This window comes from Prorops nasuta, unplaced genomic scaffold (assembly GCF_024137725.1).
Source record: "Prorops nasuta isolate Cenicafe-Biocafe unplaced genomic scaffold, Cenicafe_Pnas_1.2 PNAS00002, whole genome shotgun sequence".
Taxonomy (NCBI): Eukaryota; Metazoa; Arthropoda; class Insecta; order Hymenoptera; family Bethylidae; genus Prorops; species Prorops nasuta.
This window is the reverse complement of record NW_027116799.1, coordinates 6,410,530-6,432,872: the sequence shown is the minus strand read 5'-3', so window position 1 is coordinate 6,432,872 and position 22,343 is coordinate 6,410,530. Positions and strand designations below refer to the sequence as shown.

Below are 22,343 nucleotides of genomic sequence, written 5' to 3'. Positions count from 1 at the left end.
AATAAAATGAGACCTTTGTTACTGTATTTTAAATATTGTTTAACTTTATTTCCATTTACAAGATCCTCCACGGTATTTTTGAGGATTATCTTTCTCGTCCTGGCTTGCCAATTCTTCGTCCAACAATAATTCAAAGTTTCCCAGCGATTCTGTTGATGGGCACTTATTCCACCTCACGCTAAATAGGGACGTTTTGAGTTTTATTTAGTACAAAATGTGTTAAAGAGAATACAGTGTTTTACTTACTCAGGTACACCGTCCGGTGGTAACACTACAGAAATTATATTGTCGATCAGTTTATATTTCAATATCCGATCATTTACTGTGGTCGATGTTAAGGAAGGAGATGCATTAACCTAAAATCGCAATTACATTAACAATAAACATACACAAATTTCACATATCATTAAAATCATTTAATATTACAAAGTACACAAACCTCAACTAACCAAGGTTTTAACTTATTATCTATTATTATATCATAACCGTAGCACTCAAAACAGTGACGATCATTTGCCATTACCGGTGCAACCGCTTTTAAAGAATGAGCAATGCACCAAGAGATGTTATCAAATAATTTTTCTGTCACAATTTTCCCTCGTGTGCTTTCAAGATATAAACGTAAATTTTGCACGCTCAATTTACCACCATGCATACTATTGTATTCGTCCTAAATTTCACAATTTAGTGCTTTAAGTAAAAATCATTCGAGTTGATTTTCTGTTTACTTACACCGTGCTTTTGTACAGACACATTTGTCAAGTGAACGTACATATTATCAAGTTCCTGGATACTAGTATCATATTTTACTGTACAGAATCTACAGAATCCTAATTTAAATAAATATGCTTTCAGTGGACGAAACGATGTAATAAGAACGTATAAGCGGAGGTCGAATTTTTTTCCACCGATCAACAGAGGATTATCGATATACCTGCGTTAAACAATATACGTGTATCATTCTTTTGGTATAAGTTTTCCATGCTTTTTTGCTCTTACCTAGAAATGACATATGATTCTTTGGTCAAGTTAGGATTAAATGGATTTTTCGCTTCACGTGACCATTTTTTTAATTTGCTCAATTTATTAATCAAAAAAATCCCTGCACCTTGAGATTTCCCACAGGGTTTCATTATCCACGTACTCTGGGGGGATTTTCGGTATTCCTCGACAAACATATTATAATCTAACGAGAGAGAATGAATGAGAAAGTTTTTTCATTAAATTTACCTGCAGGCAAAACAAAAGTAACTGGTATAAAGTCAAGATGTAAATATTTCCCTGGTACATCAGCCCGTTCCGCAAGAGGATTTCCTTCTCTCTCCAAGTCTTTCCGATAACGTTTGATATTTTTTACGAGAAGATCTTTGCGTGTCAACTCATAATGATTTGGAAAATGATTGATCGTTCTGAAATATTGGTCGATAATAATTATTCAATTATATGCACTTGTTTACTCTCTTTTTTTTGTAAGTTAAATAAATCTCACTGGTGATCTCCCATTCTATATCCAGTTTCAACACTAAAAATATTTCTGCAAGATTGTGTGACAGCCCTGTACATATATACCATTATGAACAACGCTGGAACATTTTTCACATTTTTACTTTTCAAAGTTTCTCGAAATATTACCAATAAAAGTTCCAATCGTCATCAGGACCCACTTGCAACCATCCTCTTTTCTCGAAATTATGAACAATAACGGATTTCTCCATATCAGTGCAGAAAGTTATTCTATTTTTGTCATTTCCACTTGCAGGTATTCTAACATAAAAACAATCAGTATATTATAGGCCAAATAATAATATTTTCTTAATTCTTACATTCTCGTTTTATTATTATTATTTCATACCTGCCATGAATGGAATATATTAAATTATTATTACCCGCACGTTTATTGTCTATAACAGTTGTGCTTGTCGACATTTTTGTTGCAGTTACGAAATGAGAAAAGGGGTCTTTGTTTGATCGATAATTCGTATTAGATTTTTCGCCTAGAATTTTATATTTACTTACCTTTTAGCCATGTTGTTTTTTTCTGATTATTATATGCTTTGGCGTCGCAGTAGATCAACGTCAACCTTTCAGTGGCGGAATACGAATCATAACAAACACTGCAACCAATGAGAACACTAGAAAATTTTGAAAAACCATAGCTAACTCTCTTGTAGTTTGTACATACTATCAACAAAATTTAGTTTATTACAGGCTTTTGTCGAGGCAAGGACGATAATTGGAATAAATGCCTGAGCGAGTAAGTGTTTTGTTATTCCACATTTTCCTTTATACGCATGTGTATGCTTTTTGTAATCGCAAGTGCGTATTATCATATATTAGAAACAGCAGGATTTTGTAATTAAACTGTATAAAAAAGTGCATGTGACTAATCATTTCTAACAAACTTCAGAAATGGAGAATAAAAAGATTATCAAACAAGCTGGACGGGGAAGAGGAACATGGGGCTCTATTACAAAATTGACGGACCAATGCCTCTGTACAAGACCGCACACTAATATAATTTGTAATATTTGTGGTTTCTATGCTTGGGGCCGTTTACGTTATTTTTGTCCCGCACACCCTCAAGTTTGTATATACAAATAATCTTTCTTGTTATATTAATTATTATTACCAATTTATAAGCTTCTATTCTTATTGTAGACGGTGTTTCTTTGTGATATTAATCAATGTCCGCAGTGTAAATCTTATGAATATATGATGTCAGAACTATAAAAATATTCGTATTATTATGACTAGTCTATTTCATTGTAATAAATAATAGATAATAAATATAACATTGTTTACATTTATTATACAGTATTTATTAATTTTAAATTGACTACAATACTATGTTAATTAAACCAAGGCATTAGACCAGGATTTCGAACTTTACTTTCTAACAATTTATTTTGCTCTTTGGATGTTTTTTCTGCTTCCTTTTCAAGATCATCTTCTTTATTTTCAGGGAAAAGATTTGGAAATTCAAAACTCACATCTTTAGGCTAAAAACCAAGAATCAAATTGTAAAAATCACTACTTATAAAAGTATGCAAAATTAGAAAAACTATTTTTACTTACTAAAACTACATAAGCTATTTTAGTATCATCATCTTTAACAACATATTTAACGATAGAATGTCTATACGTTTTACCCATAGCAATTCTGGTTCTAACAGTCACCACTGGTATTTTATAAATTTTTTCTAAATAATTTTTAATATCATATTTTGTCATCTGCATGCAGCAATGGAATGTGACCACATTATTAGGCTGTTTAAATTCAGGTTTTACTAGTTTCAACCAAAAATTTGGTAGGAATACGCGTAATTGCGGATTTCCTCTGTTGTAAATGGGATACCTAAAATTACCATTATATTAATGTAAATTTGATTCAACTTCAAGAAAGCTTTAATAAATAACAATTATTTTATAGTCTTAATTTAAACATTTTACTTACCAACGTGTTGACATTTTACACTATTAATAAAGAAATATCGTAAGTATATACAATATTTTTTTTATGCAAAATGTATTTTATATTACATTAAAGTTTTATTAATTTTTGTTATACTGTTGATTAACTGCTTTCTTAACCTATAAAACGCAGGCATGTAATGCACCATCTAGTGCTTACATTTGAAAGCTAACGAAATTTATTGGATAGGATGGGAATTAGGAATATTTGGGAACTGGGAACAAACTGTACTTCAATCTTTTCAAAAATTTCCTTTATCTATTTACTTTGAAGAAAAAATAAATCATAAAATTTTCATATACTATTTTATACATCATACTCTGGACCATCCACTTTTTCATCAGTTAGCCAAGAAATTAAATTAATGCAGGTTGATTTATCCAAATATATACAACTCATAAAGAGCCCTTCAAATATACCTAAAACTATTCCACCACAAATATCAAGTATGTGGTGTCTTTTCATTAAAATTCTAGAATAACATACACAAAATGCCCATGCTAAAAGAGACGGTATAAATATAGTAGAAACTGGCCAAAGGTAATAAAAGAAATATACAATAAATACAGTCCGTGATGCATGGCCAGATGGGAAAGAATATTTATCAGGACCTATAGCAAAACAATCATCGTTATCTGCTGGACGTCTTCTCCTGGTCAGAGCTTTTAAAACAGCAACAACCACTATGTCAAATAATAATCCTAAAAGAGAAAAATATCAATATAATAACAATATAAGATATGTTACTTGTATAATACCTATTAACATGTTGACTTGCATTTGATAATGATCTCTGTTGCTCATTATCCAAATTAATGCTAACCACCCAGCAATCCATGGTATACCATGGCATGATATCTGTTTAAAATTAATAATGTTATTTTCTTAAAATAATTATTAACATAAAATTATAACTTTTAAATATTTAAGAAATAGATTGTAAACCTCTAAAGCCTTGTAATGTACTTTTAATTGTTTAATAGATAAACATTTTTCAGATGCAGCAACAAGTTCATTTGTCAAATAGACATCAGTAACTAGAAGCTTTTTTAAAAAGGACGGCAGTTCCCTCTAAAATTAAATAATATAATATAAATTTCAATTGTTTAATAATAAAATACTATTACGATTATAAATAACAGATATTGTGTTATTACTTTTTCTGGCTTGTCCATGGTAACTTTTAAAACTATATGAAATATAATTATAAATTGTGTTGAATCATAAAAGTACTAGATAAGATTAAAAAGATAAGAATCTTCCAGTGATAATGCTTCTTTATATACAATAATTTCGTTCTGTCATAAACTCTCAGGGTTCAGTTAAGGTTAGTTCAGTTGAGTCTGTACAACTTACAAACACTTTATAAGTAGTATGTATACATACAATATACATAGGTGTAGTCGGTGTAGAGCTGGGAACTTTGGTGGTGTGTTGTGGGTGGTATGTAAGGTGTGTTCCATCACCGAATGTTGTCACAAACAGTCAAAACCCCAACAACCACGCTAAACACTATTCGTACATTGTTTTTGTTGTTTGCTTATTCTTTATCGAAGTAAAAAGAATAAAATTTTGTTCACATTGTTTATCAAAATATACGAAAATGTCATTTAAAGTGATTTGTGTGATTTTCGTACTTAGTTTGATAATGAAGGAAGGTTAATAATTTTGTATTAATTTACAGGGTTTGACTAAAACTATCCAATGATTTAAATATTATTCGAATTTTTTAATGCAAACTTATCGCAAAATAACTTTTATTTTTCAGGACAAAGTTTATATTGTTACAGATGTAATAGTAATCAGCCAGGGTGTGGCACTCCTTTCAATTGGTTATGGTATTGGGGAGAAACGTGTCCAGAATATGATGATAAATGTGTAAAACTCGTTGAAAGGAAAGGAGGTATGATTTAATATTATTATATTTCAGTGAAACATTACTGAACTGTAATCTTGTGTTATTAAATTTATATTGTTCCAGCTGAAACTATAATTACAAGAGAATGTTTGAGCTCTTTGAGAGGCTTTCGAACAGACATTCCAGCTGATCGGTATGAAGGTTGTAGGCCTGCTGCAAAAGATCCTCATCTCTCAAATTATGTATTCAATAATATAGATGAGCTAGATATATATCGTAACCATTACGACAATGTTACATGGTGTTTTTGCTATTTTGATAATAGATGCAATGGTGCCATTAGCATTAAAATTTCAATTGCTTTGTTAACATCACTTTTAATATTGCATCAATTGGTGCTTTAGGAGAGTTTTAATATTTAATATTATTGGTAAAAATATATCCATCAAAAATAATGTTAGGTATAGTTTGGTCACATATTACTAAAGATGGTAATCTCTCAGTTTCCTTAGAGTTATATGCAGTTGAGACATATTGTCTGTTAATACAGTTTTGAACAATTATTTTGTTTGTGGCCTTAATCAGAACTTAGTTTTTTATAAACAAATATAGATTTTAAATGCTTTTGATGGTGTGGTCAAATTTTTTTTTATCATCAATTTTTTAAATTTATACAAATGTTGAAGCATTTTTAATTATTTTTTAACTATAAAAATTCGTAGATTTAATGCATTTTTATATAGGTATACCAAATAATTTTAAATTGTGCATACATATAAAGTAACATATTCCGTCCAGAAGATGCTCTAAACCATGAAATTATTCTGTATCTAGTTATAATATGTACATATTGTATTTATTACAATTGTGAAAACTATACTATTTGTAGTATTATATAATTTTTGTATAAATAAATATTTTTATTAAAAAAAATTGTAAAGATTTACAGAAAAACATACATGAATGATAAATTTTATTGATGAGTAGAAAAGTAAGTTCTTAGAAACAGTTATTATAACTATTCTTATAGTGAGATAACAATATGTGAATTAAATATTAATAAACTGAAATCCTTTAGAAATTAAACAACCTTCAATCATATTTCTTAACTCTGTTCACATTATTGAAAGACTTCTGAGGCTGAGAGGTTTAGACATTAATAGGTTTTGTTGTTGCTTCTTGTAAAGCTGGTTTTCCAGTAGTTTGGATTTGAATGACCTGTTCCATTTTCTGTGCTTTTACCTTCTTCTTTGGTACATAGTCAAAATTCCATTAAAGGACAATGTTGACTTTAACTGATCAATATTACATTGCTTAGGTACCAAATACTTCCTAGTAAATTGTCTGGAGATCAATCCGTATTCATCCTGTTCTCTTCATGTTTGCCCTCTATCACAATACTGTTGTCAACCACTTTAATCGAAATTTATATTCTTTTGGCTCAAATTGCTCTACATCAAGCATAACTTCAAACTTATTTTTATCAGTTTGTACAATAGAGGCTTCTGAGCATTTCTTAAGACTTATCTTATAGTGTTTTTAACTGATTTTTAATTGATTCTATAAACATTTATATAGGCTTGATAATATTTAATTCTGCTATAAGTATGAATATTCTTATATCTCGTTTGAGCTCACTATGCAGTAACTTATAATATTTGGTACCCTGCCCTTTGGAAACAAAAACTTCAACTGTACCATTATAACATTCAGGTGTATACCCTCTTGATATGTGATCTGAACTAAATTCTAGCTTTACCAGTATATCATCTACTGTCTTTATATTTATATCTATTAGATCTGGTACAAGGTTTTTGTAACGCTTAATTAAGTTATGTGCATTTCCTAGGAAATAAGAACCTTCCTTAAGAGTCTTCCAAGGAGAAGTTTTTTTTTCAGAACCTGGTGGGTCTGAAAAACCTTGCAACATAATAAGGTAAACTTCAGTTCTCTGAATAAAATATTCTGCATCTTCTTTTAATTTCTGAAGCTTATACAGGTCGCATTCAAGGATAAATTGTGACTGAGCTTGATCTGGTTCTGTCAGTATTTTTAACAATTTACCTACAATAATCTTATGTGCATGTATATAACTATACAGCAATTAACAATAATGTATATTCTTTATTTAATTGTTACAGATATTTGTAATTATTCTATTATTTATATTTGATGATTTTAAATGTTTAACATTGTTTAAAAGCTTAAGCCTTTTTCCAAATCTTGGAATCAAAATTTCATAGTTCTAGTATGTAACTGTATATATTTATAAAGACTTCACCTGGAATTTCAGTCGTGAATATATTGCGTTTTCTACTGGCTCTATTCGTATACGAAATTCTCAAGCTTGTTAACTGATTACAAGATTACAACTTATACGGTTATAATGATTTATCATAATAGAAATATTAGCCGCAAAGGGTGGTAGTGGGGACAGGGCTACTGCGATTGGCAAATATAAATATTTTTCCTTTATCAAAAAGGTCTGCTTCCACACATCATTTTGTCTTTAATGTAATGATTTGAATACCTGCTGATATTAATCTTTAAACTGATAAATTTCTTAATTTTGTAAAAATATTAATGTAACTTTAATTATTTTTAGCTATAAAAAGTACATAAGTTTAATTAAAGCATCTTTATATGTACTACAAATGATGGTAAATTTACTCTGTCCGTTTAAGTAACATTCTGACCAGAAGTCTTCAACAATAAAATTATTTTATATCTAGTTATGATATGTAGATATTGTATTTATTACAACTGAGAAATCCATAGTATTTAAATTATTTTATAACCTTTATATAAAAATATGTTGATTACAAATTTATAAAGGATTTCATAGGGGGGTAACAATGATAAGCATTATTGATAAATAAAAAAATGTAATTTATTACAAACAATCTTTTTACCTATTAGTAACAAATAATAATTATTATAAAGAAAAAATAATTTCACTTGAACACAGAAATTAATGGTATGACCATCAAAATTAAGTTTGGAGCTTCTATATTCTATATGCAGACATAAGATGAAAGCTTACAGTGAAATGACAATAAGTGAATTAAATACTGATATAATAAAATTTTTTAGAAAGCCCTGTAGATGTTTTCTGAATCATTAAGTAAATTCGAATTTCCTTGGGGTTGGGAAGCTTGTGCCGAATGTGCTAATGCTGTTGTTAAAGCTGGTTCTCCAGTAGCTTTGATTTGAATTACCATTTCTTTCTGTGCTTCTACTTCTTTTCTTGGTGCACAGATAGTCAAAACTGCGTCAGAAGAGAATGTTGACTTTAACTGTTCAATGTCATATTGTACAGGTAGCAAATATTTCCTGGTAAATTGTCTGGAGATCAATCCATGTTCATCCTGTTTTTCTTCATGTTTGCCTTCTATCACAACACTCTTGTCAACCACTTTAATCAAAATTTCTTTTGAATCAAAATCCTGTACATTGAGTATAACTTCAAATTTATTTTTATCAGCTTGTACAGTAGCAGCTCCAGAAGATTTCTTTAGTATCTTCTCATGGTATGACTGATTTATTGACATTAAAAACTCTCTTATAGGAATTTCAATTTTAATGCAAATCATTATTATGAACAAGCTTATATCTTTCTTGTCCTGACTATATAAGAGCTTATAATAATTGGTATCTTTCCCACTGGAAACAAAGTCTCTAATGATCCCATTATAAGCTTCCGGTGTATACCCTTCTGATATGTGATGTGGTTCAAACTCTAATTCTTCTAGGAAAGTAATTATTGATTGTATGATTTTATTCTTTATCGTACCAGGTATAATATGGTTGCACAACTCAACTAAGTAATATACTTCTCTTAGGTAATAAGAACCATCCTTAAGAGTCTTCCAAGGAAAAATATTCTCCTCTGATATATTTGTTACTGCATAATCTACTAACATAGAATAGTAAATTCTAGTATCCTGAATAAAATTCTCTATAGCACTTTTAAACTCCTGAAGCTTATCCAACTCACAGTCAGGGCTAAACAGTGATTGAATTTGTTTTGGCTCTATTGGCATTTTGAAAAATTTACCTGTAATATTCTTATTCTTATTAGCAACAGCAGCTTGCAATAATGTATTCCCTTTATTATTGTTACAGGCACTTTGTAACAATTAAGTGATTTTTTGTTAATACCCTCAACTGTTTTGTTTTACATTAATCTTATCCCTAAACTTTGAATTGGAATTTTAAAATTCAATAGATAACCATTTGTAAAAACTTCGTTTGGAACTTTGCTTGAAGTTTTCTGAGTTTGCCTTCAGTCTTACCGGGATGTATCATGATCATCATGATGTATGTAGTTGTGAAACTTGTTTATTATACGGTTATAATGATATACTTGAAATAGGGATTTTCTCTAACTCAGGTTGTAGATTATTGGACTATAGCACATAAGAATTTAATATACAATATCCGTCTAAAATTTAAAAAAATTTATTTTTATAGATTTTGTGTCATCTCTAGCTGTGTATATAATCCCTACACTTTGAAATTGCCATATCATGTAAAGTAAATAAATGGATGAAATAAAGAAAAATTTCGGAAACCTCTTGAGGCCAGCTACAATTATCCATAATAAAAAAATGAAGGGTTCTAATTCAAAGTATTTTCAAGGTGATCTTTACCTTTTCTTCAGTATACCACTGAAGGTCATCCCAATAATGAAAGAGAGAGAAGTGTCATCTATTGCCTCTATCAAAGTAAAGCAAGTGTTATGTGAATATCATTTAATAGGATGGTTAGTTATATATTTATATATTTGAAAGACAAAACTTAAAACAGTAGATTTTGTATTTCTAATTGTAATAAGTAAATATTTTATTTATCATAGCTCAAAAAACTATATGCTAATATATTATTTGTTTTATTAAATAATATGTCACTTAATTTATACCTCATACAGTGAACATAAAAGTTTATTTAAGTTTGTAACAATAAGGGATATAAATATTTAATATTTTACTTCTTGGTATCTAGATAGAAATCACTTTTAGGAAGATCTTACAAAAATTGAAAGTTTTTTATTTGCAGGGATAAACAAAGTTTTATGTTCATGCTTTGGGGAGAATTACAAGTGACATAAAGCTAAGTAGCTTTTACATCAATGTTTTTATATTCAAACAAAAAAATTACACACACAGGAGGGTACTAATAATAAACATTATTGTTAAGTAAAAAAAGTAATTTATTACAAATAGTCTTTTTACTTATTAACAAATAATAATTTTTATACAAAAAAAAGGAACTTCATTTGAACACAAAAATTAATGGTTTGACCATTAAAATTAAATAAATTTAAATCTTATAAGTAGAAGACGAGATGAAAGTTTACAGTGAAATGACAATAAGTGAATTATAAGTACTGATATAATAAAATTTTTTTAAATTTAAGCCGCCTTGACTCGTTTCTCTTGGCTTTGTTGAGAAAGTTGTGAAGTCTTCTGATTCTGAGAACCTTGGGGCTCAACAGATTTTATTGACGCTTCTTTTAAAGCTGGTTGTCCAGTAGTTTGGATTTGAATGACCCGTTCCTTCTTCTGTGCTTCTACCTCCTTCCTTGGTGCATAGATAGTCAAAACTCCATCGGAAGACAATGTTGACTTTAATTGCTCAATGTCACATTGCTCAGGTACCAAATATTTCCTAGTAAATTGTCTGGAGATCCATCCATGTTCATCCTGTTTCTCTTCATGTTTGCCCTCTATCACAACACTCTTGTCAACCACTTTAATCGAAATTTCTTCTGGCTCAAATTGCTGTACATCAAGTGTGACTTCAAATTTATTTTTATCAGCTTGTACAGTAGAGGCTCCAGAAGATTTTCTCAGACTCCTTTCGTATGGTTGATATCGCTGAAGGCTTCTTTTACCAGGTCTAAGCACAAAAACTTCAGTTTCTGGTGATGACAGTGCATGCGAAGACAGAAGATCTTCAGGTTTTAATGCCAAACCAAAGTGTTGGTCGAGAAGCCGATGAGGATGATCCAAATCCTCCCACCAGTTGGAAAACAGTAATGGTAATAGAGACATGATTCAATTTATTTGTTTCTTTAACAAAACAATTCAGACAATATTTCCGTGGTTAATTCGATGATTTGCTTCTAATGGCTTCACTATGTAACTTTACTTAAATCTTGTTCCAAAACTTTAAATTCGACTTTAGTCATTCAACAGACAGTTGTTTATAAAAACCATCTGGAATCTTGCTCTGAATTTTCGTGGCTCAATCTTTTACCTTCTTTCTACTTGTATAGCGCTCGATATGTGACAATAAGCTTAGTGCGCTTGTATTATAACTTGTTAACTTGTTGTACGAGGTTATATACTATGCCGGTTGCCGGATAGAGTGGTGGTGGGGGATGGTGGGGGATAGAGTAGGACGGCGAAATGACAGTCGGTGAATCCAGAATTTTCTGGCACCACTCGATTACTCTCGAACAGTTTCGTAGTATCCAGAAACAGAATGTTCTATCAGAGACGATCTTGAACATATTATTTTTTTTAAGTAATTTAAAACGATGCTTTCAATATGTGCTGAAATAATGCTTTAATTCATTAATTTATTTCAATTCACTTGTGAAAACAAAGTTAATTTAACATTCATTTGTTTTCCTTGTTTAATTTATGATGGAATACCGGCAACCGGCAGTATTGTTGAAATTTTCTGAATATAAATGAATGAAACAAACATACAAAATATAGAAAATTCTCACAGGACTTATTATTCTAGATTTATTTATCAATATAACTAACAATTCCTACATTTTAATATTAAATCATTTGTGAAATTAATAAATCAAGTTCCTTGTAAAAATAAAACATTTATCAATAAAGGATTAAATTGAATAGATGTTAATAACAAAATTAAAAAAAAATCTATAAGATGAATATATAATTTCATCTTGGTTTAAAATATTTATCAAAAAGGAAAGTATTAAAAAAAGAAGAGTTATTATTCTTATCATTAATACATCAATTAATAAATAAGCGATATGAAATCATAACTGCCAAATTCATACGATTAACAAAATTAAAATTAAAGTTTATCTAAAAGATGTATAATGCCTCTAAAATGGCAGAAACTATTTTTTTTTTTTTTTTTTTTTAACTTTTCAATGTAGATATAACCAAATTAAGAGATGATATTGTTATAAATGTTATTTGATTCGGGTTTATTCGGGAAGAATCCAGCGCCATCAGTCGCGAAAATTCCAGATTATTCGCTAGGCAACTGCGTTGCTACAAATACAGCCGGTTGCCGACGAGACGGTTAGTATTCGTAAAGCAACCGAACAGTTATTATCTCGCTAGAAGCGAAAAATCTTCGAGTAATTTCTTTAAAGTCTGATAGTTACAAGTCGAATTAAAAGAAAATGTCTCTTGTACCATTGTTGTTTTCTGACTGGTGGGAAGATTTGGATCGACCACACCGTTTATTGGACCAGAATTTCGGGTTAGGATTAACACCTGACCAACTCTTGACACCTAGCAGGCTGGAGATGTATGCTTATCCAAGGGAAAGAAGAAATAACCCATTGGTTTACTATAGACCATGGGCGGATTTGTTGAGACAAGTCGAGGAAAGAGGATCATCGACTGTTCAGGCTGATAAGGATAAGTTCCAAGTGGTTTTGGACGTACAACAGTTCGAGCCTAACGAGATTGATGTAAAAGCAGTGGACAGGTGCATTGTGGTAACCGCTAAACATGAAGAAAAACGGGACGAACATGGATGGATTTCCCGTCAGTTCAGCAGGAAATATTTGATCCCGGAGCAGTGCGATATTGAGCAAGTCTCGTCGAAGTTATCGTCCGATGGAGTTTTGACTATCACAGCTCCCAGGAAGGACGTACCTAAGTTAGAGAATGAGAGGAACATCAAAATTGAGCATACTGGAAAGCCAGCTATCCAGGAGAAGCCACAGAAGACCAAGGAAGTCGAGAAGGAAAAGGAAAAGGAGAAGAAGAAGTAGAAGTAGACTGATATAATAGTCATGTGATCTTTCCAAATACCAATCTCATTCCTTTTACACTCTTTCTGTTCATTTCATTGTAATTTTTTTTTATTGCAAATTATTTCTTAAGACACTTGTTGTAAGTTTCTGTTTCACTCAACTTTTAAAGTATTGAAGTTGTAGATGTAAGTTATAAACTATATGGTTTTGTTTCCTAAGAACTATGCACATTTCAGTAACTTTGTTCTAAATAAACTTCAAGTGATAATAAATTTGACGGTTTTGTGTTCTTTCTATGCCCTTGTGTATACTGGTAGGCGCTTGATAAATTGTAAAATACATTCTTAATAAATTTAATTTAATACGCGTTTAGGTGTAAAATTAAATTACGCGGGGGATAAAATAATTTGGTATCGAAGTTAGTTAATTATCATAATTCATTTTGTGTCAAACAATAATTCGAGTAGCATCATAGTTTTTTATTTGAGATATGACCAAATAGGTTCACAGCAATTTATCTAAATTAAAGGCTACATTTTAAGTTATACTTGATCATCCAAATAATTTTTCATCGTCATTTTATTATTTAATACGCGTGATACGCACGACGAGGCAGCCATAAGTTTAAGATTAACGGAGTATGAATAAATCGATATATTTTTACTAAGATTATTTTGCATCTTCAATCTCAATTTTAAGTGTAGAAAATATAAAAAGGAAACTCATGCTCTTGTAACATAATTGATAATTACTTAACAAAATGAATCTCATATTTTTCTTCGATTAAAATTAATCCTGAGTCCGAAGATCTACACTGATACGCACTGAGTATCTCTAATTTTTTATTATTAATGTGAATGCAGAGGATTGACATATACTTTATGCATACTATTACAGGTACCTGAACTCGCGATTAGAAAAACTCCAAAAACTTTTATTAGATTAGAGTGTGTTACACACTTCGAAAATTTGATTCGTTAATATTTCAGTTAAATTTACGTATACTGTAAAATCCAATCAAAATTAATTATTAAATCATGGAATGAATAGAATGATTCAATTTCCAAAATAGAAATACTTAATTTCAAATGAATAAAAGCTAGGACCATGACTCACGAAATTATTGAAAGCAATAACAAGCCTAAGAAAATAAACCAATGACAGTCGAAAATTTCAGTGGTAATGGCTAAGATTTTGTTATAGAGTTTTTTTATCTACTCAAACCTTATTGCTTTAAGTATTTTCGTGTACCATGACCTTTGGATTGATAGTAAGAAAAAAGTAAATATATTTTCAACTAGAATTTATTTTATTACTAAAAATTCAATACTTCTACAAAGTACAAAATGGGTTCTAATACTACCCAGAAAATAACAAAAACAAATTACACAGTAAGTATCTTTAATCAACATGACGAGATATAATGGCACTTAAAGACGATAATACGATGCACGTTTCAAGTAATGAAAATTACAAAAATTATGAACTATGTATGAGAAAATATCTAAGCCATTAGAAAAGGAAATCAATTAATTCACAGCCCTCTTCTTTTCCTCGTCTTGGTTCTCCAACGCTGGTTTTCCAGTATGTTCAATTTTAATGGGTTTTTCCTTTTTGTTCTCGAGAGCTTCTGGTTTTCTAGGTGTACTAATGGTTAAAACACCATCCGAAGACAACGTGCTCGTGGCCATCTCAGGATTGCATTGTTCTGGGACTAAGTATTTCCTCACAAAGTGTCTAGATATTATTCCATGGTCATCCTGCTTCTCCTCGTGTTTCCCTGTAAAAAACAAAAACGAAGTTAGGTTAGGTTAGCTTTTTCGTTATGCTAGGATTTGTTAATTTTAAAATAGGAAATTGAGACTTACCCTCGATGATGATGTAATTGTCGACGACCTTTACGTTGACCTCTTCGGGTTTGAATTGCTGTACATCAAGGGAGACAACAAATTTGTCATCCTCGTTTTTGACAACGGACCAGCCACTGTCTTCCTCTCGCATGAGATCTGCCCATGGTCTGTGATAAGGAAACATCGAGTAGAACGGTTGATTGAGCTGGTTTATCCTTCTTTCCACTTGATTGAATAATCTCTCGGGGTCCATTGCTGAGCCGAAATGTTGGTCGATCAGTCGGTGTGGACGATCCAAAGTTTCCCACCAGTGAGAAACCAAACGTGGAACTATCGACATTCTTGATCTCATTTGAACTCACAAATACTTAATACTTTGCCTTTAACAAAATATTCAATGTTGGGAATAAGTTCGAAACCGTTTTCCGGTAGTGCAAGTCTTCTTAGATGCGTTCTATTTGCCTGGTAATTTTGTACTGCCGCTCGCGCCGGCCGGCTACCTTTTATATGCGCGCGTCGATCCTCCAACCGAAAACGTTAGAAGAGCAGCGAATTTTCGAGAAAGCACTTGACTCTTCTAGAAATTTCTAAAAATTATTTAATAAAAATAAATACTTGTCAATCTCTATATCAACACTTTTTCCCCCTCTTTCAAGAAATTAAAAAAAAAATAACAGATAAAATGATCAAATATCTCAATTTTTATTGCACGCCTGTCGCTCTTCATGATGATGACCTCTTTCAAACAAACCGTTTTAACAAATAGTAAAATTAATAAATCGGCAGAGTATATTGGAATTAAAGGATGAAAAGATAATTGAATTTTAGAATATATAACAAGCTTCCCCTAAAAATTTTTATTTTGTAGAAAGTTCTAGAATTTTCTAGATACAAAGATTTTTTCTCATTCGTCAATGTTAATTTTGTGAATAAGTCCAGGTGGTTAACATATGCCAAATAATCGAAAGATCGAGAAAAAAAATTAAATGCAACTGGTCAAAGTTTCCGGCGCTCACAACTTTGATACGATATCACTCACTGTATAAATATAGACAGATAAGACAGTAAGTGTGATAATATTATTTTTGTTACACTGTAATGTTTACTATTAATTAAAAAGATAAAATTTGCATCATGCTCTTCAACACCAAATGTGATTCACGCAGCTATAGAAAAAATATTGAGGATGTAAAGAATGTATATTTTTTATTATTCCTCATTATTAGTCATCATATAAACAAAAAAATACGAGTCTTCACAATCTATTATCGAGTGTAATTTCGATGAAAGTATATTTAAATGTTCTAAATTAAAGTGTATGAGATAATTACATGTTTTTCAATATAAATATTGGCATAGAATCATAGATGCATGCTAATGAGAGAGAATAAGGGAGAAAGAGCATTATTATTTGTTCCTCTAGGATGATGCAATTTCGGGCTAGGTTCAAGTAACTTCTGCACGAAGGTGATTCGTCTGCTCAAAAAAAAGGTACATCGTAATCGTATCTCGTTCTCATTGGTCCACACGTGGCTCAAATCATAATGGTAATGGCTGACGTGGACCAAAAAGAATAACGTATAAACGTGTTGCAGTATTATCTGTCAGTAAATTCTCGAAGACTCGCGACCGGTGTTCATCCCCACCACTCACGGTAAGCTTTCGCATATAAGCCGCAGCGCCAAGCTGAGTCGCACAAAAATTCAAAACACAAGTGACAAGTATCAAACAGAAGAAGTATTTTCAAGTGTCAATAAACTTAGAGAGAGAAAATCAAGCAAGGATGGTGTCTCCATTATTGCCAGCTTTATTGTTTTCTGCCTGGTTGGCAGATCTTGACCAACCTCATAGGTTGAACGACCAAAATTTTGGAGTCGGCTTACATCAGGATCAGTTGGTTTTCCCAAGTATTCTTGAGAGATACTATCCACCAGGATTCAGCGACTTGTACTACAGACCATGGGCAGAGTTGATGAGGAAGAATGGTGGTGGAACGTCGACCATCTCCATGGACAAGGATATTTTTAAGGTTATCTTGGACGTACAGCAGTTCAAGCCGGAGGAGGTTTCCGTGAAGGTGGTAGACAGGGTATTAGTGGTCGAAGGAAAACACGAAGAGAAGAAGGACGAACATGGAACAGTGTCCAGGCAATTTGTTAGGAAATACATACTGCCAGATCAGGTGGACGTTGATAAAGTCACTTCCAGCATCTCCTCAGATGGCATTCTCACAATTACCGCACCTTTGAAAGAGGTCCCACCGGAAAATGTGAGAACTATTGCTATTGAGAGAACTGGAAAACCGGCCATTCGTGATGATTCCAAGCAAAAGGGTAAAGATAAGATCGAAAATAACCAAGTCGATGAAGAAGTCACCGTTGAAACAGAAGAAACTACTCCAACCACTCCAATTAAATAAGACTGAATTTGCAATCTCCTTTAATTAATTAATTGATTTTTGTGCCAATGATGATGCTATTTAATGTATGCGTGAGTTACAAATAAGCTATTGTTTGTAATGTTGTTTTTTATACACAAACAATAAATTGATAGTTACAAATTAAATTGTCGCTTTTTTTTAAATTATCCCTAAAAGTTTAATCTATCTTGTTTTATGTATTTTAAGTTTTAAGTAATAATTTTGATTAAAAACAGGTCGAATTGAAAGGTTAAATCGATATGTTTCTCGATGATTCGAGACTTGCGAATTTTCGAGATACTTCGAGTTTCGATTATTTGCCGGCCGGCCGGTATAGTATATCTCGATTATACTTGCATACAAGTGACAGTCGCCCAGCCAAACGCATCTGTATTCTCATTGTGAAAATTTGCAACTGCTAATTTTCTGATAAATCAGGTATTTGTCAGGTTTCTTTCAAAGATTTTTTGTGAAAACTTATTTTTACTTATTAATTTCGGAAAATCAAGTAGGTCAAAGATGGCTTTACTACCAATGCTTTTCTCAAACTGGTGGGAGGATCTGGATCGCCCTCACCATGTTTTGGGCCAAGATTTCGGGATGGGAATTTCTCCGGAGAATTTGCAAGTTTATGGGATGCTTTTGCCTAAGAATAAGAAGCAAACATCCAGATACTATAGACCTTGGGGTGAGGTTATGCGACAAGGCGAGAGTGGATCATCAACGGTTAAGGCTGAAAAAGACAAGTTTCAAGTGGTCTTGGACGTTCAGCAGTTTGCACCGGAAGAAATCAACGTGAAGGTCGTCGATCGATTCGTAATCGTTGAGGGAAAACACGAGGAGAAGCAAGACGAGCACGGCTGGATATCCAGACAATTCTCGAGAAAATATATGATCCCGGAGCAATGTGATATTGATCAAGTCGCTTCTAAACTATCATCTGACGGGGTATTGTCAATTACCGTGCCAAGGAAGCCAAAGGATGCTGTCGAGGGCGAAAGGGTTATCAACATCGAGCACACTGGGAAACCTGCAATTCGCGAGAGCGCCGAGGCCAAAAAAGAGAACAAGATGGACACCAACTAAACTCAAGTTACATCGTTCATTTGTGCATGTTGAAAAAAAATCATCGTCATTCGCATAAAAAAATCTTTTAACTTTGGTTATCATCTCAAGGTCAATGTAATGTGAAGGAATAAAAAGAATTTTTTTTCTGAAACTTATTGATTGTGTATTCATGTTTTGTTATACTGTTTTTTGTCTATTTTGTTTGAGAAAATTTGATAATTGTAGATCGACTAATGGTAAGCAAATCTATATAGGAGGAAAAGGTGCGTGAATTCATTTGGAAGTCTAGACATTCGCCAGACAGGATTTTAACCCCCTCCATTAGTTGGAGAAACGCCGGTTTTTCAGGTTGTTGTTCAGGGAGCCGTTAAAATAATCCATATTTTCACTTTCAACTTGCGCATGCGCCAAGCAACCGTTCTGGAATATTCTAGTGCGTACATGGGGTAGAACGTAGAAATGGTAGAATTCAAAGCCAGTTATATATTTCTCGGTCGTTCCAGACAGGTCGAGAATAGTCGACCCCCACCACTGTACCGGCGCGACGCATATATATATATAAAGATATCGTTGCGCATCTCAAGTCGGACTTACTGAGTTACAGCGCCAGCCAAAACAACCTAGAGGCTAGAGTATTACAAGCCATCTTTAACTGCAATTTTTGATTGAAATTCTTTCGATAATATTCCCATTAAAATTTAATCTTCAACATGTCTTTGGGCTCATTACTGTTTTCCAAATGGTGGGAGGATTTGGACAGGCCCCATTATCTTACTGACCAACATTTTGGTCAATCTGTGGACGATGAGGATATACTGGATATCATTGATTCACCAAGAAGAAATCTTTTGGTTTACAGACCAAGGAATAAGAAACTGATGAATCGGTTCCATCCATTTTTGCAATACGCTCTCAAGAACCGCAAGAATACCAAACCTGTGGGTATCGATAAGGATAGTTTCCGGGCTACTTTAGATGTTCAGCAGTTTAGTCCGGATGAGATCAAGGTCAAAGTTGTGGACAAACAAATCATCGTTGAAGCAAAGCACGAGGAGAAGGAGGACGAACACGGATGGGTTGCCAGGGAGTTCGTGAGAAAATATGTGCTACCGCAAGAATACGACGTGGACAAATTAGAGTCCTCGCTATCTTCTGATGGTGTGTTGACCATAACTGCCCCGAAGAAGCCGATGTTGACACAAGAGGGTACCGAGAGGAACATCAAAATCCAGTTAACTGGACAGCCGGCCATCACGAATTTGGAGAATTCTGGATACGGAAAAGACAAGAACGAGCAGGCCAGCGAGAGTTCTCAAAGTGCTCCAAATAGTTACAATGGCACTAACAATCATGACAATACACCGAGGAAAAGTCAACAAGAACAAAAAGTTCATCATGAGCAAGGTGGACGGAGAAGGAGAGCTTAAAAAGACTTCTTTTTCTTACTTAGACTGGTCGTTATAAACGTATTAATAATTTTTTTTTTTTCGTGAAATAACGTATTTTTATTTTGTTCCTACCTTAATGTATTATAATATAAATAATTTATTTCAGTCATACGAAATCAATACGCTTGTATTGAATAATTAGTATTAATAAATTTATTACTCTTTTTATAATTAATCAACGTGTTATTTTCTTAAACCCTTTATCATAAATTTCTGCTCTTGTTTTTTTGATTTATCTTATTTCATCAAAATCTGATTAAAAAAAATTAAAGGAGTTACATAATTTTATAAGAGGAAATGTGTGTGAAATATTAAAATTATCTTTTTTAAATGCACTGAATTAAACCAAAATCATACAATATTTTACAGAAATTTCTAGAACATTCTAGATGATTTCAGAACATTCTAGATTATTTTAGAACATTCTACAATATTTTCGAACATTCTAGAAAACTTTAGAACATTCTAGATAATTCTAAAAATGCATCTTTGGATTAGCATTGTAATCAGAACACAATTTTTATTGCCACCCAAAAACTCCGAAAATTGAAAGTTTTAAAAAATGTAAACACAGATATAAAGATGTGACAGTTGAACTTTGTAATGTGCGTTAATTTAGGTGCGAATTAAATTAAGAAGGTTCTGGAGTGCAGTGAACTGTTAGGTAAGTAAGACATATGTGTGGCTTATAGCCAACAATCTGAAACATTAAAAAACGCTGAGAAGTAACGAGGAGAATCAATTCTAAACATAGAAAAAATTCACGGTTTATTTGTGCAAACCGAATATTTGCGTCAACTAATCATTAAATGTAATTTAGATTAAAATTTATATCGAGATAATAATAAGATAAACATTTATTCTACACCATACGAACGAAACAAAATAAATTAATAATTCTGTTACGATTAGAATGAGTAAATAAACAAAGTTGCGCATATATATAGCCAGTAGCTGTCAAATGTTTAGATTCTTGCAAGATCAAAAAATAGAATCATCCAGATCAGCGATATAATTAAGACATATATACAGTTAAGAAATTGCAAGACTCGAAAAAATGTCTCGAAAATTCGACGAGGTCGCTTTGTAAAATAATAAATATTATTTTAGGTTAGCGATATGGTAGAAAGGTTAATTCATAGTAGGAAGATTCAATATTCGTCAATTAGAGCTATTTGTTAGCTAGGGTATGTTAAATTATAGGAAGATAGTTCGAAAATTTTCGAAAATTTCTAGCCGCCTAGAAAGCTCTGGACGTATCACTCTCCCCTCCCCACTCTTTGTAATAGACGGTTGCCAGCTGGTAGTGCTGGTACATACTATAAATACGGGCGGTTGCCAGCCAGGAGCACAGTTAACAGAAAGCACTCATAAGAGAAACTACTGAGAAGCCAAAAAGAGTTTGGGAGTTTTGTTCCTGGTGAACGAAGAATTATTATTAAAGTATTTAAAGTTTATAAAAGTTTGGTTATAAAACATGTCTCTGGTGCCACTATTGTTTTCCAACTGGTGGGAGGATCTGGATAGTCCACATCAGATTTTGGATCAGAATTTCGGCCTTGGACTGCGTCCTGATCAGTTATTAAGTCCGAGCATCATGGAAGATTATATACGTCCACTTGAGAGAAGAGCAAGATGCCCAGTGATGTACTACAGACCATGGGGTGAACTAATTCGCAAATCTGAGCAAGGTGGAACCTCAACGGTGAAGGCTGACAAGGATAAATTCCAAGTGATCTTGGATGTGCAACAGTTCAAGCCTGAAGAGATCAATGTGAAGGTGGTGGATAGATGTGTGGTGGTCGAAGGAAAACACGAGGAGAAGCGCGACGAACATGGTTGGATCTCCAGACAATTCGTTAGGAAATATATGATTCCTGAACAATGTGATATTGATCAGGTCAATTCTAGTCTTTCATCCGATGGAGTCCTCAGTATCACGGCACCTCGCAAAGATTCTCCTTCCAAGGCCAACGAGAGATCCATCAAAATAGAACACACTGGAAAACCAGCTATTGCTGAGAAACCAGAGGAAAAGAAGAAGGAAGAAAAGAAGAAGGAAGAAAAGGAGGAGAAGTAAAAAGACCTGTAAAATTATCTTCCATTTAAAGTATTATATACTATGTTCATGATAGTTTTGTCTTAACTGTTATTTTTCTTTGTACTGAATTATTTTAAGTATTTTTTTTAAATAATAAAGTTCCTGTTCCAAATAGATTGTCTTATTATTTATTTTTTCATAACCTC

General features: G+C 32.3%; 12 protein-coding genes across 15 annotated transcripts; 6 read left to right on the top strand and 6 right to left on the bottom strand.

Annotated features, from left to right (window-relative positions):
- Positions 1-37: 37 nt before the first annotated feature.
- TTLL1B (Tubulin tyrosine ligase-like 1B) lies at positions 38-2,248 on the bottom strand. 3 transcript variants are annotated; one of them, XR_010823686.1, is made up of 9 exons: positions 1,853-2,248; positions 1,633-1,764; positions 1,490-1,555; positions 1,231-1,409; positions 1,000-1,186; positions 733-934; positions 450-670; positions 247-356; positions 38-178 (listed from the first exon to the last, which is right to left on the bottom strand). XR_010823686.1 is itself a non-coding variant. In XM_066737798.1 (9 exons), the coding sequence occupies exons 1-9, from the start codon at positions 1,924-1,926 to the stop codon at positions 46-48; spliced, it is 1,314 nt and encodes a 437-aa protein (XP_066593895.1). In that variant the 5' UTR covers positions 1,927-2,248; the 3' UTR covers positions 38-45. The 3 variants fall into 3 exon arrangements, 2 of the variants coding, with proteins under 2 accessions (XP_066593895.1, XP_066593904.1); XM_066737798.1 differs by having other exon boundaries at positions 440-670; XM_066737807.1 differs by having other exon boundaries at positions 440-670; positions 2,017-2,248.
- A 497-nt stretch (positions 2,249-2,745) lies between these two features.
- Positions 2,746-3,617, bottom strand: mRpL23 (mitochondrial ribosomal protein L23). The gene is made up of 3 exons (XM_066737885.1): positions 3,455-3,617; positions 3,076-3,355; positions 2,746-2,999 (listed from the first exon to the last, which is right to left on the bottom strand). The coding sequence occupies exons 1-3, from the start codon at positions 3,466-3,468 to the stop codon at positions 2,850-2,852; spliced, it is 444 nt and encodes a 147-aa protein (XP_066593982.1). The 5' UTR covers positions 3,469-3,617; the 3' UTR covers positions 2,746-2,849.
- Positions 3,618-3,703: 86 nt separating this feature from the next.
- LOC136779921 (inactive phospholipid phosphatase 7) lies at positions 3,704-4,825 on the bottom strand. Its single transcript, XM_066737872.1, has 4 exons — positions 4,630-4,825; positions 4,418-4,543; positions 4,231-4,330; positions 3,704-4,173 (listed from the first exon to the last, which is right to left on the bottom strand). Exons 1-4 carry the CDS (start codon positions 4,645-4,647, stop codon positions 3,779-3,781), a joined length of 639 nt encoding a protein of 212 aa, XP_066593969.1. The 5' UTR covers positions 4,648-4,825; the 3' UTR covers positions 3,704-3,778.
- An 80-nt stretch (positions 4,826-4,905) lies between these two features.
- On the top strand, positions 4,906-7,689 carry crim (QVR superfamily protein crim). The gene is made up of 3 exons (XM_066737898.1): positions 4,906-5,130; positions 5,241-5,375; positions 5,454-7,689. The coding sequence occupies exons 1-3, from the start codon at positions 5,076-5,078 to the stop codon at positions 5,732-5,734; spliced, it is 471 nt and encodes a 156-aa protein (XP_066593995.1). The 5' UTR covers positions 4,906-5,075; the 3' UTR covers positions 5,735-7,689.
- Positions 7,690-7,926: 237 nt separating this feature from the next.
- LOC136779896 (uncharacterized) lies at positions 7,927-9,735 on the bottom strand. The gene has a single exon (XM_066737824.1). The coding sequence runs from the start codon at positions 9,371-9,373 to the stop codon at positions 8,420-8,422; it is 954 nt and encodes a 317-aa protein (XP_066593921.1). The 5' UTR covers positions 9,374-9,735; the 3' UTR covers positions 7,927-8,419.
- A 92-nt stretch (positions 9,736-9,827) lies between these two features.
- LOC136779912 (protein lethal(2)essential for life-like) lies at positions 9,828-11,689 on the bottom strand. Its single transcript, XM_066737860.1, has one exon. The coding sequence runs from the start codon at positions 11,384-11,386 to the stop codon at positions 10,745-10,747; it is 642 nt and encodes a 213-aa protein (XP_066593957.1). The 5' UTR covers positions 11,387-11,689; the 3' UTR covers positions 9,828-10,744.
- Positions 11,690-12,614: 925 nt separating this feature from the next.
- LOC136780312 (protein lethal(2)essential for life-like) lies at positions 12,615-13,583 on the top strand. The gene has a single exon (XM_066738610.1). The coding sequence runs from the start codon at positions 12,730-12,732 to the stop codon at positions 13,327-13,329; it is 600 nt and encodes a 199-aa protein (XP_066594707.1). The 5' UTR covers positions 12,615-12,729; the 3' UTR covers positions 13,330-13,583.
- A 1,014-nt stretch (positions 13,584-14,597) lies between these two features.
- Positions 14,598-15,654, bottom strand: LOC136780291 (protein lethal(2)essential for life-like). Its single transcript, XM_066738578.1, has 2 exons — positions 15,180-15,654; positions 14,598-15,091 (listed from the first exon to the last, which is right to left on the bottom strand). The coding sequence occupies exons 1-2, from the start codon at positions 15,511-15,513 to the stop codon at positions 14,841-14,843; spliced, it is 585 nt and encodes a 194-aa protein (XP_066594675.1). The 5' UTR covers positions 15,514-15,654; the 3' UTR covers positions 14,598-14,840.
- A 603-nt stretch (positions 15,655-16,257) lies between these two features.
- On the top strand, positions 16,258-17,741 carry LOC136780287 (protein lethal(2)essential for life-like). Its single transcript, XM_066738567.1, has one exon. It carries the CDS (start codon positions 16,945-16,947, stop codon positions 17,578-17,580), a length of 636 nt encoding a protein of 211 aa, XP_066594664.1. The 5' UTR covers positions 16,258-16,944; the 3' UTR covers positions 17,581-17,741.
- A 139-nt stretch (positions 17,742-17,880) lies between these two features.
- LOC136780302 (protein lethal(2)essential for life-like) lies at positions 17,881-18,803 on the top strand. 2 transcript variants are annotated; one of them, XM_066738588.1, is made up of 2 exons: positions 17,881-18,018; positions 18,090-18,803. In XM_066738588.1, the coding sequence occupies exon 2, from the start codon at positions 18,100-18,102 to the stop codon at positions 18,664-18,666; it is 567 nt and encodes a 188-aa protein (XP_066594685.1). In that variant the 5' UTR covers positions 17,881-18,018; positions 18,090-18,099; the 3' UTR covers positions 18,667-18,803. The 2 variants fall into 2 exon arrangements, with proteins under 2 accessions (XP_066594685.1, XP_066594695.1); XM_066738598.1 differs by having other exon boundaries at positions 17,905-18,018; positions 18,093-18,803.
- Positions 18,804-19,126: 323 nt separating this feature from the next.
- On the top strand, positions 19,127-20,271 carry LOC136780279 (protein lethal(2)essential for life-like). Its single transcript, XM_066738556.1, has one exon. It carries the CDS (start codon positions 19,359-19,361, stop codon positions 20,073-20,075), a length of 717 nt encoding a protein of 238 aa, XP_066594653.1. The 5' UTR covers positions 19,127-19,358; the 3' UTR covers positions 20,076-20,271.
- Positions 20,272-21,440: 1,169 nt separating this feature from the next.
- LOC136783285 (protein lethal(2)essential for life-like) lies at positions 21,441-22,311 on the top strand. Its single transcript, XM_066743336.1, has one exon. It carries the CDS (start codon positions 21,574-21,576, stop codon positions 22,174-22,176), a length of 603 nt encoding a protein of 200 aa, XP_066599433.1. The 5' UTR covers positions 21,441-21,573; the 3' UTR covers positions 22,177-22,311.
- The last annotated feature ends 32 nt before the right edge of the window (positions 22,312-22,343 follow it).